The 15,712-nt window shown below is 61.4% G+C and overlaps 1 protein-coding gene across 9 annotated transcripts in view; it reads left to right on the top strand.

Moving 5' to 3' along the window:
* The window catches only part of SLC45A4 (solute carrier family 45 member 4), a 64,081-nt gene extending 48,634 nt beyond the window's left edge, over nt 1-15,447 (top strand). For 6 of the 9 annotated variants that reach the window (XM_025264846.3, XM_044928893.2, XM_045162735.1 and 3 more), the window contains 6 exons: nt 7,719-7,907; nt 9,159-9,338; nt 9,837-10,870; nt 11,554-11,653; nt 12,687-12,898; nt 13,779-15,447. In XM_025264846.3, the coding sequence (XP_025120631.1) occupies nt 7,719-7,907; nt 9,159-9,338; nt 9,837-10,870; nt 11,554-11,653; nt 12,687-12,898; nt 13,779-14,141 (2,078 nt within the window). In that variant the 3' untranslated portion in view covers nt 14,142-15,447. The remainder of the gene's footprint in view (nt 1-7,718; nt 7,908-9,158; nt 9,339-9,836; nt 10,871-11,553; nt 11,654-12,686; nt 12,899-13,778) is intronic. The other 3 variants (XM_045162736.1, XM_044928897.2, XM_045162737.1) reach the window with 3 other exon arrangements.
* The last annotated feature ends 265 nt before the right edge of the window (nt 15,448-15,712 follow it).

Genomic DNA, 15,712 nt, shown 5'->3' with positions numbered 1-15,712 from the left:
AGGCCCAGCTGGAGCCCTGGGTCCCCACATCCTCCCAGCAGTCTCTCAGACTGTGAAACTCCTTTCCTTCACCTTCGTCGTGCTAGAGTGTGACCAAAAAGCGGGAGTTAACCAGAGCCAGACAGGAAATGCAGCCCGAGTAGACGCAGCCGCCGCCTGGGGAACGCTTCCCCGGGCGCCCGCCCCTGTAATCGGACACTCATGGCAGATACACGTGGTCTCACATGCAGCTCATGCAGTTTAATCGTTCACTGAAATGAAGAACAGGGTAGACGTCTCACACTGTGGATTTCTCCATGTGGGGTGGTGGCCAGCGGTGTGGCCACCGTGGGTCAGGCCCAGCCTCGCCTCAGGTCTGGTGAGCAGAGCGCAGGGGCGCAGGTCACTGGCATCGCCGGAGGTGGGCCCCCCCGCTCCCGCCACTTGCGGGGAAACCGTAGCCCCTGTCCTCAGGGAGAGCCAGCCAGCACAAGGAGAGCACACTCCCTTTAACCCCAAGCTCCAAGGTCAGTGTGCAGGGTGGCCACTGCAGGCGGGCTTGGAAGCCCCGAGAGCCGTCTGCCGGGAGAATGGCTCACCGCGGAGCCTGGCATGGGGGCTGGGCCGGGCCGGGCCGGGCTGCCGCCTTCACCCGTTGGGGCTCTGGGCCCTGCCATGTGGGCAGAGTGTGGTGAGACCGTGGCTGTGGCCTGCGGGGGAGACCGTGCCAGAGGCAAGCAGTCTAGGACCAGGGTTGGACAGAGCAGCACTCTGCCTGACCATCAAGGTGGGCAGCGTGGGGAGAGGCGAGGCTGGGCACAGAAGCTTGGTGTCAAACAAGACATGAGCAAGGCTCGCGGGCTGCCCCAGGGGCCTGGCCGTCTCCTCTAAGCCCTGGACGGGTCTGCTCTACACCACAGGAGTTGGGGCTCAGGGAGGAAGGTGACTTGCCCAGGGCTCCGTGGCCAGAAAGCATAGAATCAGGGTTTGAGCCTCTCCTTTTCTTCTGGCTGGGCCAGACTGGAGGCTGCCGTGAACTAGGAGAGAGCTAGGTGTTCCCTGCTCTTAGAAACGAGATGTGTGGACCCCGCAGTAACCATGCCAGCAGCAGCTGCCCCAGCGACCTGATACTCCCACCAGCCTGGAGATGGCGTTACCTTGCAGATTCTTGCAGGGGAGGCAGCCCCCTGCGGCCCTGCCAGCTGTGCTGGCTGCAGCTGTGAGAAAGGGAGCCCTGGTCAGCGGGTTTCAAAAGTGCTCAAGATCTCTCTTGGTTAAAGTGGTGCAGCCTTTCGTATGAATTCTATTTTTAAAGTTTACGGACGGCTTGCTAGTTTTCCCATCATGTTTTCAGGAGGCAGACTGCAAAGGTCCTGCTGGCTGCAGCCTGGCGCCTGCCTGAGCTGGCTTCCAGACTTCCAGGACTCCTCGGGGCCCTTGGCTGAGCAAAAAGTTAATTACACACTTACAGTTGAATTGTGTTGACAGGAAGGTAGCACACACGCGTGCCTTCCTGCCTACTCGTCTGCACTTCACTGTCCTCGGCCCTTGGGCGATCCCGGCACGTTGTGTCTGAGCTCCTGGTTCATTGACATCATGTAGGTGTTGTGACGTTGGCCGAGGCAGTGGAAGTCCGCTGGCGCCCCCAGGAGTCCCCATGCCCCCTACAGCTCCACTTGTTAAAACCAAAGCAGTGTGAATCACAGCATATAGGGTGGTGCCTGGGGTCCCTCCCCAGTTCAGATCATGGACTCTCAGGGCTGGGAGAGACCTTGGCTGCCAGCACGTCCAGGCCTCATATAGGCACCAGCCTGAGTCAGGGCCGAGTGGCCACCGTGAGGCTCGGAGCAGACTTGATGCCCCAACCGTGACCTGGGCACTGTGGCCTGGTGCAGCATCTGTGCCAGAGCCGGGATGGGTGGGCAGTGGAGAGTGGCCAGTGCGCCTGTCTGCAGGGAGCCACGCTCCTGGGAGATGCCCGGAGGAGAGGCCCCCGCAGCCGGGCCCCAGGGCCCCCGGAGGGGTGCCCACTGGTTTTCCAGAGGCCAGTGTCTGGTCCTGTCCGGCCAGGAACACCCTGCTGGGCTGTGGAGGCCTCTCCTGGTCCAGCAGAGGACCAGTGCCCCCGCGGGGTGTTGGGCAACCCCCATGTGGGGCTGCCAGTCCATTCCTGGGGAACCAGGCCCGGCCTCGGGGCCGACACAAGGGGCTGGAGGATGTTTATTTTTACCAGAGGACCGTTCAGAACGTTCCGCTACTTAAGTAATGGTGCCTTCAGTATGTTTGAATCATGCTGTTGCCAAGCGGTCGCCTCCCTCCAGAACACCTCCTTCTTTACCACGGTCCCCCGGCAGGGAGCATGTCTCCCGCGTACAGAGCACATACGCCCAAACTGGACAGAAGTGGCCACGCCACACGGCTCCCCCCGGCACTGATGGGGCTGGCCCTGCGTGGCCCGGGCTCCGGGCCCTGCACCTTCAGGCGCCTGTCCCGGCGCTTCCACGCTGTGATGAAGGGCGTTTGGTTCAGTTCTGGGCTCCCAGGGCCCAGCCCGTCGCACCCGGAGACACCAGGGCTTGCTGTCCCAAGGGGGAGGCCCCGGAAGAGGCGCCTGAGCTAGTTTCCTCCTTCGTCCTCCCCTTTCTCCCTGCCTCCCTGGGGCTCTAGAAGATTCCTTGCAGCTCTGTGGTCCTCCCTCCAGCTAGAGGAGGTGTTGCCTGGTGCATACCCTCTCGGCAGGGGCCCTTTCCCAGGACCCTGCCTCCAGCCCGTGCCCGGGGTCTCGTGTGTGTGTTCAGAGGCAGGACTGTTGCTCTTTCGCACCTGTACCCCTCACCGGGGCCACTTGGTGACGGCTCCCCACGGGGCTGGTAGATCCTTCCGAGGTCACCCCAGGCTGCTGAGCAGTTCCCACGGAGAGCGGGTTCTCATGGCTTTGGTGTTATCGTGAAGTTTTTGTCTGACAATACAAGCGTATCTTGATGAGGAAGGCTTTGTCTATTGAGAGAAAGAATGAAGTTCCTATTCCCATTTCAGATCTTTTGTTAAACAATTTATAGGCCGTTTTCCCGGTACCCTGGCCCCCTCCCCCCAGAAGGACCAGTTTATCAAAAAAGCGGTTGTGTTGAATGGGAGACCGCGCGTGACCGAGCGTGGCCGCAGTCGCCCGTGACCTCACTCAGCCCTCAGCGAGCCACGACGCCCCCGCCGTTTCCTGTGAACCGGCAGCCTTCCTGGTCCCACCATTGTTGTTCGCTTTTGCCTGGAAGAAAACAAAAATTATTTACTACGCACCGGTGCTGTGTGTGTTTAGAGCCTTGCTGGGAAATGCCACGTCCGGCTGTCCCAGCGGCAGCCGCGCCGGGGACAGACGGGGGCCGGCCCAGGGCTGTGTTCTCAGGCTTGTCGCTGCCCCGGGGATGCGATGGGACATGTTCATCTTTGTTGCCCCCATGTTTAAACGAAGACATGTCACTGCTGTGGTCAGCGCTGGGCTCACCCGGCCCTCCCCAACCCCTGACTCAGCTGCTGGGGACTCACACCCCCTCTGTGACTTTCAGGAGAATTGGGGACAAAGCCGGGAGATGGATCCCACCGACGGTCCATGTGGCCCCACTGGGCTCTGCAGCCTGACCAGCTCCTGGCCCAGCCACCTCTGCAAGGAGGCCTCCCTGGGGTTGGCCTGGGGGTCCCGTGCAGGGTGGGGAGGAGGCAGGGGCTTTGGGGGAATGGTCCTGGTGCTCAGCGTTGAGCCAGGGGAGCCGGCACGTGTGCCAACACGCTCTGCCCTCGTGGGGCTTCGGCCAAGCCTGCTGAATGCGGGCCGGCTGGGCTGGCAAGGCAGGCGGCCTGGTGACCTGCGAGGGCAGTTTTGGGGGAGCCAAAGGGGGGATCCAGGCTGCCATGGGTGGAGGGGGGCGGGAGGTGGGGAGGGGGGTGACAGTACAGCCTCGCCCGAGGAGACAGGCCGGCGGCCATGGCACCCGTGGGATGGGCACGAGGTGGTGCTGGCAGAGGCAGAGCCAAGGGGTGGTGGGGCTGGGGGCGCCGACTCCGGGGTGGTCTCCCCTACCCCTCGGGTTGTGAGCCGGCAGGCCCTGCTCAGGCCCCAGGAACCAGCCGAGCAGGCGGTATGTGCGGACCCGCGGCCACTCCTGTGGGGCCAGGGCTCCGGGCGGCCGATGCTGCGTGGCAGTGGTTTCCCTGGGCGAGCGGGACGCGGGTTTGGGGCGAATTGCTGAGCAGCACCCAGCTTGACAAGCTTCCCGGGATTCGCTTTCAGTTGCGTGACCCCTTTCAGAAAGGCTTCACAGAACTCCCCAGGTCATATCCCTGAAGCCCCACAGCCCCGTGCTGTCCCACAGGCCCACGTCTGAGGGACGGACGTGTCCACAGAGGGAGCACAGGCCCCCGAGAGCCCTGCTCCCAAAGACCACTTTGCGTGGACTTCACACCGAGCGCAGCTCGTCACAGAGGCGTTGACCCAGAGTCCTGCACGTGGCAGAAATAGCCTGAGGGACAAAAGGAGGAGAACTGTAGTCAACTGTCACCAGCAGACCTCTAGGAAATGCTGCAGAAGCTGAAAGCCGTTCTTCAGGCCAAAGGGAGGTGATACCCCGTGACCCTGGGATCCCGAGGAGGAAGGAAGGAAGGGTATGGGGATGGTAAGATGGGCAGATAAGAAGAAAGACAGTTTGATCTTGGTTCCTTTAGAATGAGCGATTGTTTAGACCTCCCTGCAGAGCACGGGTGTATCGAGTCTGCAGACGTAACGTATGTGCCTCTTCAGCATAGACGGACCTGAGGTGGATGGGCACAGACAGGTGCCAGAGTCTCACCAGAGAGGAGCGGTCTCCACTCAGGCTGAAGGTGAATGTAATAGTCCCTAGAGCTGCTGCTGCCGCCGCCGCCAAGTCGCTTCAGTCGTGTCCGACTCTGTGCGACCCCATAGACGGCAGCCCACCAGGCTTCCCCGTCCCTGGGATTCTCCAGGCAAGAACACTGGAGTGGGTTGCCATTTCCTCCAGTGCATGAAAGCGAAAAGTGAAAGTGAAGTCGCTCAGTCCCTCAGACCCTCAGCGACCCTATGGACTGCAGCCTTCCAGGCTCCTCCATCCATGGGATTTTCCAGGCAAGAGTACTGGAGTGGGGTGCCATTGCCTTCTCCGAGTCTCTAGAGCAGCCACTGCCAAATAATGCTGAAACGCTAGTGTGCGGATCACCATGGAACGTGAAGGAGGACTTGAGTCACCAAGAGAAGGCAGGAGCAAAAGGGACAGAGCCGCCTGGAGAGGCAGCCGAAAGCAGGCGGTGGAGCGGCGGGCCCAGCGTCGCCCCAAGACGGCCGCTGTCAGCGGGAGGGGCTGAGCGCACCACAGGAGGGGACTCGGGAGACTGGACCGGACAGCAGGACCCACCCCCTGGCTCCAGAAATACTGTGATCCAGAGAGATTGAGGGTGAAAAGCTGGGGACAGGAAGCCTGAGTCGGCTGGGGCAGTGCCAACCCAGATAGAGGGGACTTCAGGTGGACGGAGCTTCGCCCGAGGGGCAGAGGACCTCTCTGGCTGGGAGGGGCAGCTCCAGGGTGAGGCGCCTGTGTCCTGGGGTCAGAGCCGTAAGACACCCTCTTCCGGCACTGACACAGACCCGGAAGGCAGACCCCAGACACCACGGCCGCACTGCGTCCAGGGCAGGGTGGGCAGGTGGTTCTTGTCACGGCTGCAGGGCGTGTTCCCCTCAGGGTTCTGCCGGGAGCCAGGCTGGGAGGTGAGAGTCGGCAGGTGTGGAGTCCGGAATGTCTCCTGGTGCCTGAAGCGGGAAGGCCAGGCCCCAGGGGAGATGGCAGGCACGTGCATACGTGCCTGTGTGAGCGTGTGCCTGTGAGTGTGCGTGCGTGCTGCAGCTCTGCACGCAGCCCCGTCACTAGCTAGTCAGTGTTCAGTAGTAAAGTTGTGACATTTGAAAAAGCCCAGCAAGAGAGACTGTGTCCCCCGGGGAAAGGATGCTCTCCTTTGTCTGTGAAGCTGACCATGGGCTCCCAGGAGTGGTGCGGGGAGGGAGTCGTTCCTGAGAAGCCTGCTCTCCACGCCGCCCTCTTGAGGGTGGGCAGTGTCGGCCCAGCCCTGCCCTCCCCTGTGCCGGACCCTGATAGTGAGCGTCAAGGACCCAGGCCCGCCACATAGACCCCAGCACATCAGTGGAGCACGCTCAACAAGCTCCCCATTTCCTGAACCAGCAGCTCATCCTGCTGACTTAGAAACAGGAGCACAGTTCACCCTTCCTAAGGTTCTGGAAAGGTCGAGGCCAACACCTCGAATTCTAGGCTGAACGCGTCAATATTTTAATGGGCACGCTAGCAACAGTTTGAAAGGTGCTTCCCTCCTCCTTTGAAAATGATTTCCTCCTCCTACACAGTTTATTTTTCTTGGTAGTTCAGCACAATATTCCGTTCCTCAGCACCCTTGGCGGTGTAAAACATTCGCTGACCGAGGCGCTGGCGTGCCAGAGCACTTGGTGTTTTTTTTTAAGTCGGCTCTTCACCGAAGCTGACACACACAGGTGCGTGACCCGCGTCCCCGGCTGGTGGCCGTCCCCAGGGACCCCCGTCCAGGCCAAGGTCAGAACACACCAGTCTGAAGCCCCCATCTGTCCCCACCCACAAAGGGCGACCACACACCTGGGCCCGCCAGCGGAGGCTGCTTCCCCCCTTGTCTCTGGCATGAATGGAACCCACGGGGTGTGTGGGATGTGGCCGAGGTGCATCCTGGGCATAAGCGGGCCAGACCCGTCTCTGTCCCAGGGATGGCGGGCCTCGGGGTTGTGTCACCGGGCGACAGCATGGAGGGTGGGGCTGGGCAGGGTCCGTGCTCACACGTGGAAACCAGGCAGCCCTGGGTTTAAATGCTGGGGCTTCTGCTTTTGTGTTCTGTAAATGCAGGGCAGATCACCTGACCTCTCTGAGCTTCAGATTGCCCGTCTGTGAAAAGGGCATGGTCATCCCTGCCTCTGGGCGGGTGGGAAGGTTAGGTACCAGACCCCCTGGCTCCAGCTGGACACACATGGAGGTGTCTCCGCTCATCGCCCTCAGTAGCCACTTGGAAGCCCACTGCTGGGGCCGTTTAGCACATCAGTGGTGCAAGGTCCCTCTGTAGGGCCCTGGTGATAGATTTTGGCCAGTGAGGCCCAGGATCCCAAGATCATGGGTCCTCTACTCTCTGAAGCTACAGCCCCCTGCCGTACGCCGTGTTCCGGGCTGATGTGGGCCTGGTCTCTGAGGGTGGCATTGAGCAGCACCCCTGAAACCCCAGGCCCCGATCAGCGCCAGTGGAATGAGAGGGCCTCACCCTCATGCCATCACCCCCACGGGTGCCAGCTGCGTGGGCCTGACACCACATTCTCTACACGTGCATGGCAGCCCCGGCCCGCTGGGTCTGGGTGCTGCTCCAAAGGCTCTGTGCACCCCCGGGGCCGGCTGCCTGGGGCTGACACCGCGTTCTCCACGTGTGCATGGCAGCCTGGGCCCGCTCGGTCTGGGTGCTGCTGGGAAGGCTCTGTGTACCCCCGGGGCCCAGCTCCACAGCCCAGGTCTGGCCTTGGGCCAGTTGATGCTTCCCAGGTGGGCTTTGGTTGGTTTCAGACTCTTGGCCTTGTGGGGGGATGCCCGCCCGAGGGGTCTCCAGCCGTGGCACGTGCTGCCAGCCACCCGCCTGCCCGAGGGTGACGGCGGTATGTGTTGCAGGCCTCCCGGAGCAGTACTACAGCCTCACCTGGTTCCTGAGCCCCATCCTCGGCCTCATTTTCACGCCCCTCATCGGCTCTGCGAGCGACCGCTGCACCCTGAGCTGGGGCCGCCGGCGGCCTTTCATCCTGGCGCTCTGCGTGGGCGTGCTCTTCGGAGTGGCACTGTTCCTCAACGGCTCTGCCATCGGTGAGTGTCCTGCTCCGGGGTCGGGGGGGGCATGAAGCCGGGCTCCACCGGGCGTGCAGGTATGGGGAGCCCAGACCGCCGATCCTGGCCGGGGCCGCTGGCGGGCGTCCTTGGCCCCCGGGCGGTGGCCAGGCCGCGGGCCCCACGTGGGAATGCCGTGGGAACCTGTTCTCAGGGAGCGCTTCCTGTTGTGGCCCATTTGTTTTTAATGCGTATCTGACACCACGTCCTGTTTCCAGCATTATTTCAGAAATTATCTTTTCTTTTTTTTTTCTCCTTTTCTCAGACTTGGTATTGAAAATGTCCAGACCTAGTCTGCTACTTGTTTTTTTGGTTCACGTACTCTGGGTTTGTTTTGCTTCTTTCTGTTGTTTTGTTTTCAGTTAAAGCAGCTATTTGTGGGAAAATATCTTTTGTCTTGAGAGAACCCATCAGAAATGTGAAAAAGCAAAAGTCTTATTTTCTGGCGACAGCTAAACAGAAGCTTAACCTGTGTCCTGACGCAGGTGAACTTGCCCGCGTCCACCTCAGTCCTCGGGCAGTCACAGACGCTGGGAGGCTCAGGAAGGGAGGTGGCCAAAGAGGTCCTTGTGCAGCAGGGCCTCGCTCAGCTCCTCCAGGGCCCACACGTGCTGGCGGGGTGGGCGCAGTCCCAGGCTTGGAGGGGGTGCAAGAGGGGCCTCCCTGAGCTGTGCACCATGCCCCCCGACCAAAGCTGGCTGTCCCTGGGTCAGGAGTCCACAGGCTGCTACCCTCCAGGCACCCGCAGGCTCGGTTCAGAGGGAACACTGGTCTTTGCGGGGACCTGTCTATGGGGATGGCCCCAGCCCACTGTGGCCCACACACAGAATTTGGAGCTCCTGCCCCACACCCTGGTGCCATGTCTGTCACTGTACCTGTGTCTCTCCTGGTCAGAAGCCCCTTTCCTGGCTCTTGTGTGGGGCACAGCTGTCTGGGAACCCCCATTTGCAGAGTTGTGGGGGGGGTCCAAGGCCCAGCAGCACCTCTGTGCCCAAAGTGTTCCTCATCCAGTACAACCGGCAGCAGCTCAGCCCTCAGGGAGCAGGCTGGTCTCCGGATTCGGGGGCAGACTCACCTGAGGCAGATGTGTGACTACGGCTCATAACCCGCTTCAGAGCAGCGGGAGAGACGAAGCCCACCTCCCGTGTGGAGAGGCTGTGCCCAGGAGCACAGAGTCCCCCGAGGTGGCCGTGGGGGCCGCTGAGCCGCTGCTCCTCTGTGCCCCGGCAGGCCTGGCCCTCGGCGATGTCCCCACCCGGCAGCCCATCGGCATCGTCCTCACTGTGCTGGGGGTGGTGGTCCTGGATTTCAGCGCTGACGCCACAGAGGGGCCCATCCGTGCGTACCTGCTGGACGTGGTAGACAGCGAGGAGCAGGATATGGCCCTCAACATCCACGCCTTCTCTGCTGGTGAGCGGCCCTGCCCTGGCTCTGAGCCCCACCCCTGGATCGTCGAGTCTGGGGGAGGCTGCTTCATGGCCCCCGAGCGGCTTCATGTAGACCCTGGTGGGTGAGGCAGCAAGCAGGGACCCAGCAGGGCTGGGTGACTGGTCTGAGGTGGGGGTCGTGCGAGGTTGCTGGCCCGAGGCCAGGACCCCGTGCTGGCCGCCCCCTCCATTCGGGCAGCTTTCCCATCCGATGGGAATGTGGGCTCCGGGGATGGTGGTCAGTGGGGAGAGAGTCCCGGGCGGCCGCCAGTTTCCCTCCTAATTCAGGAAGCAGGAAGCTGTTAGGTTGGGATTCCAAGCCTGGGCTCAGCTGTCGTGCCTTGTCCCTGCTCCTCCCATTCTCTGAATGACCCTGGAGGCCCCCTTGGTGGGGGCAGTTGGGAACACCTGTCTGGGCTCCCTGCCCTGTAGCCTGTGCCCCTCCTCTGCTCACGTCTGCGCCGTCCCCTCCCATCCCCAGGCCTCGGCGGGGCCATAGGCTACGTGCTGGGCGGGCTGGACTGGACCCAGACCTTCCTGGGCTCCTGGTTCCGGACGCAGAACCAGGTGCTCTTCTTCTTCGCGGCCATCATCTTCACGGTGTCCGTGGCCCTGCACCTGTCCAGCATCGAGGAGGAGCAGTACAGCCCCCAGCAGGAGCGTGGCGGGGACCCAGCCGGCACGCCAGCCCCTGGCCCCCATGCCTGCGTGCTGGACGGCGGCGTTCTGTTCCCGGACGAGGTGCAGTCGGAGCATGAGCTGGCCCTGGACTTCCTGGATGAGGGCCTGGTGCGCAGCAAGAGCGATTCAGTGCTGCACGTGCCTGAGGCTGCCCTGGGCCTGGAGCCCGAGCTCTTCCTGCAGGACATCGAGCCCTCCATCTTCCACGATGCCTCCTGCCCCGGCACCCCCCGCAGCACCAGCCAGGAGCACGCCGCCGCCCGGCCACCCCGCCGGCCCCTGCCACTCCGTGCACCTGCCGGCGAGGATGAGACCCTGCTGGAGGAGTCCCTGAGCGCGGCCAGGCTCCCGAACGGGGGTAGCGCGGGGCTGCGGGACGGCCTGGGCACCTGCACCTACAGCCGGGCCACCCTGAAGGCCCCCGCCACAGCAGGCCCCGCCCGCCGGCGCCGGCATGTGTTCCGCCGGCAGGCCTCCAGCACCTTCTCCTACTACGGCAAAATCGGCTCCCACCGCTACCGCCACCGGCGCGCCAACGCCGTGGTGCTCATCAAGCCCTCACGCAGCATGAGTGACCTCTACGACCTGCAGGCGCGGCCCCGGCAGCACCGCCGCCGCCACCAGAGCGGGGCCACCACGTCCAGCGGGGACTCAGAGAGCGAGGAGGGCGAGGGCGAGACCACCGTGCGGCTGCTCTGGCTGTCCATGCTGAAGATGCCCCCCGAGCTGGTGCGTCTCTGCCTCTGCCACCTGCTCACCTGGTTCTCCGTCATCGCTGAGGCCGTGTTCTACACTGACTTCATGGGCCAGGTCATCTTCGAGGGGGACCCCAAGGTGAGTGCCCAGGAGCGTGGGTGACAGCCAGCCCAGGTGTGCCCCTGTTGAGAACGTGGTCGGGGTCCTCGTGTATGAATGCGAGAGGGCACCCGGGCCTGGGTACGTGGTGAGCAAACCGCGCCCCACCCCAGGCTTTGGAAGTGCAGGAACACCAGGGAGCTGGAGGCATGCGGGCCAGCTCTCTGCATACACAGGTGGCCCCAGAACCGGCAGGTTGAAGCAGCTTTTTGTTGTTGCTGGTGCCCGGGCCACGTGGGCGTGGCTTCTAGGCCCCAGGGCGTCTGCAGGTTCACATCTGTGCTCATGGCCCAGAGTGGCACCAGGAGGTCCAAGGTGGTCACGGCTCAGGCCTCCCCGCCCCACGCGGCCTGCCAGGCCGAGGCCTCCCTTCCCCAGGCCGAGGCCTCCCTGCCCCACATGGCCCAGCAGGCCGCTCCATGTAGCCACTGGGCTCCGGGAGGCCAGAGGTGGGAGCGGCAGGCGGCCTGGGCCCAGATAGTGGAGCAGGGCTGGGGGAGAGTACAGAGGGTCCGCCACAAGCAGCGGCCTGGGCCGTGGCTGCTTCTCCCCGCGCTGCCGCAGTTGAGATGCATCAGTGATTTCAGTGTAAATGACCCCTCTACCTGGAGGCGCAGCACGCCGGCCCCACCCCCTGAACCCTCGTCTTGCGTCTGGAACAGGCTCCATCCAACTCAACGGCATGGCAGGCCTACAGCGCGGGCGTGAAGATGGGCTGCTGGGGCCTGGTCATCTACGCAGCCACCGGTGCCACCTGCTCAGGTAAGCGGCCCCCAGCCAGGTGAGCCGAGCACCTGGACTCGCTCCGTGACCCGAAAGACTGACAGGCATCCTGCTCCATGGGCCGCAGGCCCTGCCCCGTGGGGCCGGCCCTCAGGGACAGCAGCAGTGGCACCGTGTATCGCCGCTGGGAGGCGCAGCTGCTCGCACCGTGGCTGGGAGAGCGGCGCTGCGAGCCCTCAGCTGTCCTCCACGCAGACGCCTGCCGGCTCCCGGGGAGGGCCCGCGGGGCTCAGGCGACGGCAGCGCTGCAGCAGCTGCGCCCTGAGCCGGAAGGGCAGGCGCCCGGGCTCTGCCTGAGCGCATGCAGTGTGTCTGGGGTCTGCAGGAGGGCGGGGTGGCTGAGGAGACAAGCGGCCTTCCTTGGGGTCCACCGTGCCCTGGAGAACAGAGAGTGGGAGTGACAGGCTTCATGCTCAGGAGTGGTGCACACGCGTGCCTCCCGGGAATGGGGCAGAGCCGCGGTTACAGGCCTCTGGCTGATCCTGGCCTGGACCCTGCTCAGTCTCTACCTGAGGATGATGGGATAATAGCCGGTGACCACGGACAGCCAGCCTGACGGTCACAGTGCTGCCTGCTTTACTACAGGACTTCTCAGGAGGGCTGGGTCAGAAAGCCTGACCCAGAGGGGTGGGGACTCGCAAGGAAAACCAGCCACAACTCAGTCTCCAAGGCAGGGCAGGGCCCAAGGCCAGAGAGGACGCCGAGTGGGCCTAGACTGGCGGAAGGGTCGGAAGGCCTGGCTCTGCAAGGTAGGGAGTCCCACGGGGCTGCGGGACAGAACCAGGTTACAGGTCTGGAACCACGAGGGTCGACCTCCTTTTGAGGTGTGGAGCCCCTGGCGGTGGATTGGGGCACGGTGAGCTGGGCGTCCATCCAGGGGCTGTGCGTGGTGGCCGGGGAGTGAAAGGCGAGGGGCATCCCGTCCCTGTTCCTGAGCCAGGCTGAGTGCAGTGGAGGCCGGGGAGCGAGCAGGCCGTGTGCCTTCCGGTCACCACGCGGCCTCTCTCTGCAGCCCTGCTACAGAAGTACCTGGACAGCTACGACCTGAGCATCAGGGTCGTCTACGTGCTGGGCACGCTGGGCTTCTCCCTGGGCACGGCTGTGATGGCCATGTTCGCCAACGTCTACGTGGCCATGATCATGATCAGCACCATGGGCGTCGTCTCCATGAGCATCTCCTACTGCCCCTATGCCCTGCTCGGGCAGTACCACGACATCAGAGAGGTGGGTGGGCGGGCGCTGGAGGGGAGGCCCCGGCACGAGCTCGCCAGCTGTGGGCGGCTCTGCAGTTCTCACTGGCGCTTTCTGCGTGGAGCATTCTTGCCCACGTCTTCCCTTGCACTCATGCCCTCGCCTGTGGTCTGCCTGGAATACAGGGCGTGTGTGTGGTCTAGGGTCAATCAGAACTTTATGGTGCCCCCAAGTAAGGATGTCACGTGACTGGTGTCCTGTCCCCCTCCCCCGACACTGCGGAGCCACAGACATGGGTGGGGGTCTGGCTGGGGGATGTCTGTCTTCTCTTCCATGGCTCTGTCTGTCTGCTCACAGTGGCTACACTGTCTAAAGTAGTTTTACAAGAAGACCTGAATGAAACCTGGTAGTGTTAAGTTCTCCAGCTTGGTTTTTCAACATTGTTAATTGGTTACCTTGACCATTTCCTTTTTATTTAAACATTAGAATCAGCTTCTGGACTTTTTTTTTTTTTAATTGGAAACACATTGATTATATGGATCAATTTGGAGAGAGTTAAAACTTTGTAGTATTGAGCCTTTATAATATTCTCTAAATATGGTATATTGTATTAATTGTCATGGCATATTTATAGATTCTTCCAGGCTTTCTGCACACACAGTCACATCCTCCACGGGTAATGAGTTTCATTTCTTCCTTTCTAATTCTTAAGGGTTTTATTTATTTTCCTTGCCTTCCTGCAGTGGCTGGAACCCCCAATACCGTGTTCAGTATAAGGGCTGGGGTACACAGAGCCAGGCGAGCGGGTGTGCAGCTGCTGAGGGAAGGCAGTTCTGTCTCAGACCCTGGGCATGCCGGTGCATGGCTTTCCTGTTTGGCCCCTGCCCTCACGCTGTGCCTGCCTCTCTTGCAGTACGTGCATCACAGCCCCGGGACCTCCAAGCGTGGCTTCGGCATCGACTGCGCCATCCTGTCCTGCCAGGTCTACATCTCCCAGATTCTGGTGGCCTCCGCCCTGGGCAGCGTGGTTGACGCGGTGGGGACCGTGCGTGTCATCCCCATGGTGGCCTCCGTGGGCTCTTTCCTGGGCTTCCTGACAGCCGCCTTCCTGGTCATCTACCCAGAGGTGTCCGAAGAGGCCAAGGAAGAGCAGAAGGGCCTGTCTTCCCAGCCGCTGGGCGAAGGCGCGAGCGGCAGTGCTGAGAAGCCCACGGTGCTGAAGCTGTCCCGGAAGGAGGCCCCGCAGGGGCTCGTCGAGACCGAGTCGATGGTCTGAGCCGCGCTGCACACACATTCCAGGGCAGCGGGGAGGCGGGGGTGGCGCCCGGCAGGCCAGCTGCCATGGCCTTGGCGGCCGTGCGCACCAGAGCCCTTCACCGACCCTGGTGGAGGCTCAGTAGCTGTAGGGTAGGTTTGCGCCAGTAGGTGAAAACACCTCATTAATTACTTTTTCCACAATTAAAAAGAATCATTTTTTTTTAATCGAAAAAAGATCTTTTAATTTCAACTCTCTCTTTTGTTCTGCAGGTATATTATTCTGCACGTTTTAAAATGATAAACCAAATTTACCATATAGAGAAGTGATTTAGAAAAAACAAGATTTTTGCATTTCTAAAGTTATAATTGAAAGCAAAAAAGTATCTGATGTATTTTGCTATATCTTATCTGAATTCTTCAGATAACGGTTGTGTAGTCAGTGACTAAAACACTTTTTATCACATTTTCCCCTGTGGATGCCTACAGGTATTTGGACGTTCTGTCAGATCTCGTCACATTTTGTTGGTGCTGCATCTATTGGAGAGTATTTTTCTCTATGATTCTTTTAGAAAAAAAAAATTTTGTCTTTATTTTCCAAAACTGTGGTTTTCTTGAAGAACACATCTCCTGCTTTCCTGTTTGACACGTTGTACCTGGGCGCGGGCCGCAGTAGCTGCGAGACCAAAGCTGGGAGGAGGCTGGGCCCCCGGGACACCGGTGGGGAGGCCCGCCGGGCCGGGCCGGACCGCCCGCCGGGGCAGCCCTGGAGCTGGCAGAGCTGTCCCCGCACCCTGCCCATCGTCTGGTCCGAAGCTCCGGGAGCCGCTGTGACTCTTTCATTGCACTTTGTCTTTGAACCGTCTGTGGGGGGACCATGGGGGCAGGGCTCCCGGCGGGGCACTGCCACCCGCGCCCGCCGCCAGGCCCACACACCAGACACTCCGCGCCCGTCTGACCTCTGCGCCTGCTCACCGCAGCCGGCCGCCGGAGTCAGGACCGCCCCGCCGTGAAGAAAGCGGGTCTCGGCCGGGGACGGTCCGCCCCACAGGTTGGCTCAGCGCGGCGTTTCCGGTTTCAGCGCAGAACCAAACTTGCACCCCGGGGAAGCACGGTCTTCACATGCTGCAGCTGTTTGGAAATGCTTTTCAAACCACAATCTCTAAGTAAGCAGTTTCTGCTTTTCTTCTTTGGGACGGTCAGTCTAAGTCCGCTGATCTCAGGAGAAAGAGGGAGGCCTCCCACACATCGCCCAGATAAAGTGAGAGGACTGTAACTCTTCGCTGCCTCAAGTCGATATGTTTTTAAATAAAGTACTTTAAAACGCATGAGAGTCATGCTGCAATATGATCATTCTAAAGCAAATATATATATATATAGATATATATTTCAAGATGAAACTACGCAGTTTTTAAATAAACTACTTGAATTTCCTGTGTGTTGAGAGGAGCAGCCGTGCTTCGTGTCCTTGCCCGGCCTCTGGCCCCGTCCCGCCTCTCCATCGCTGGCGGCACTGTGCAGGTTGCAGTTTGTCCCTGAGGAGCAGCGGTGCCTGTGCGTTTTGGATGCAGCCGCAAGCCACGTGTCCTCCCC

Source organism: Bubalus bubalis, chromosome 15 (genome assembly GCF_019923935.1).
Source record: "Bubalus bubalis isolate 160015118507 breed Murrah chromosome 15, NDDB_SH_1, whole genome shotgun sequence".
Taxonomy (NCBI): Eukaryota; Metazoa; Chordata; class Mammalia; order Artiodactyla; family Bovidae; genus Bubalus; species Bubalus bubalis.
Note: the sequence above shows the minus strand (reverse complement) of the source record. Positions and strands in the feature narration are given on the sequence as shown.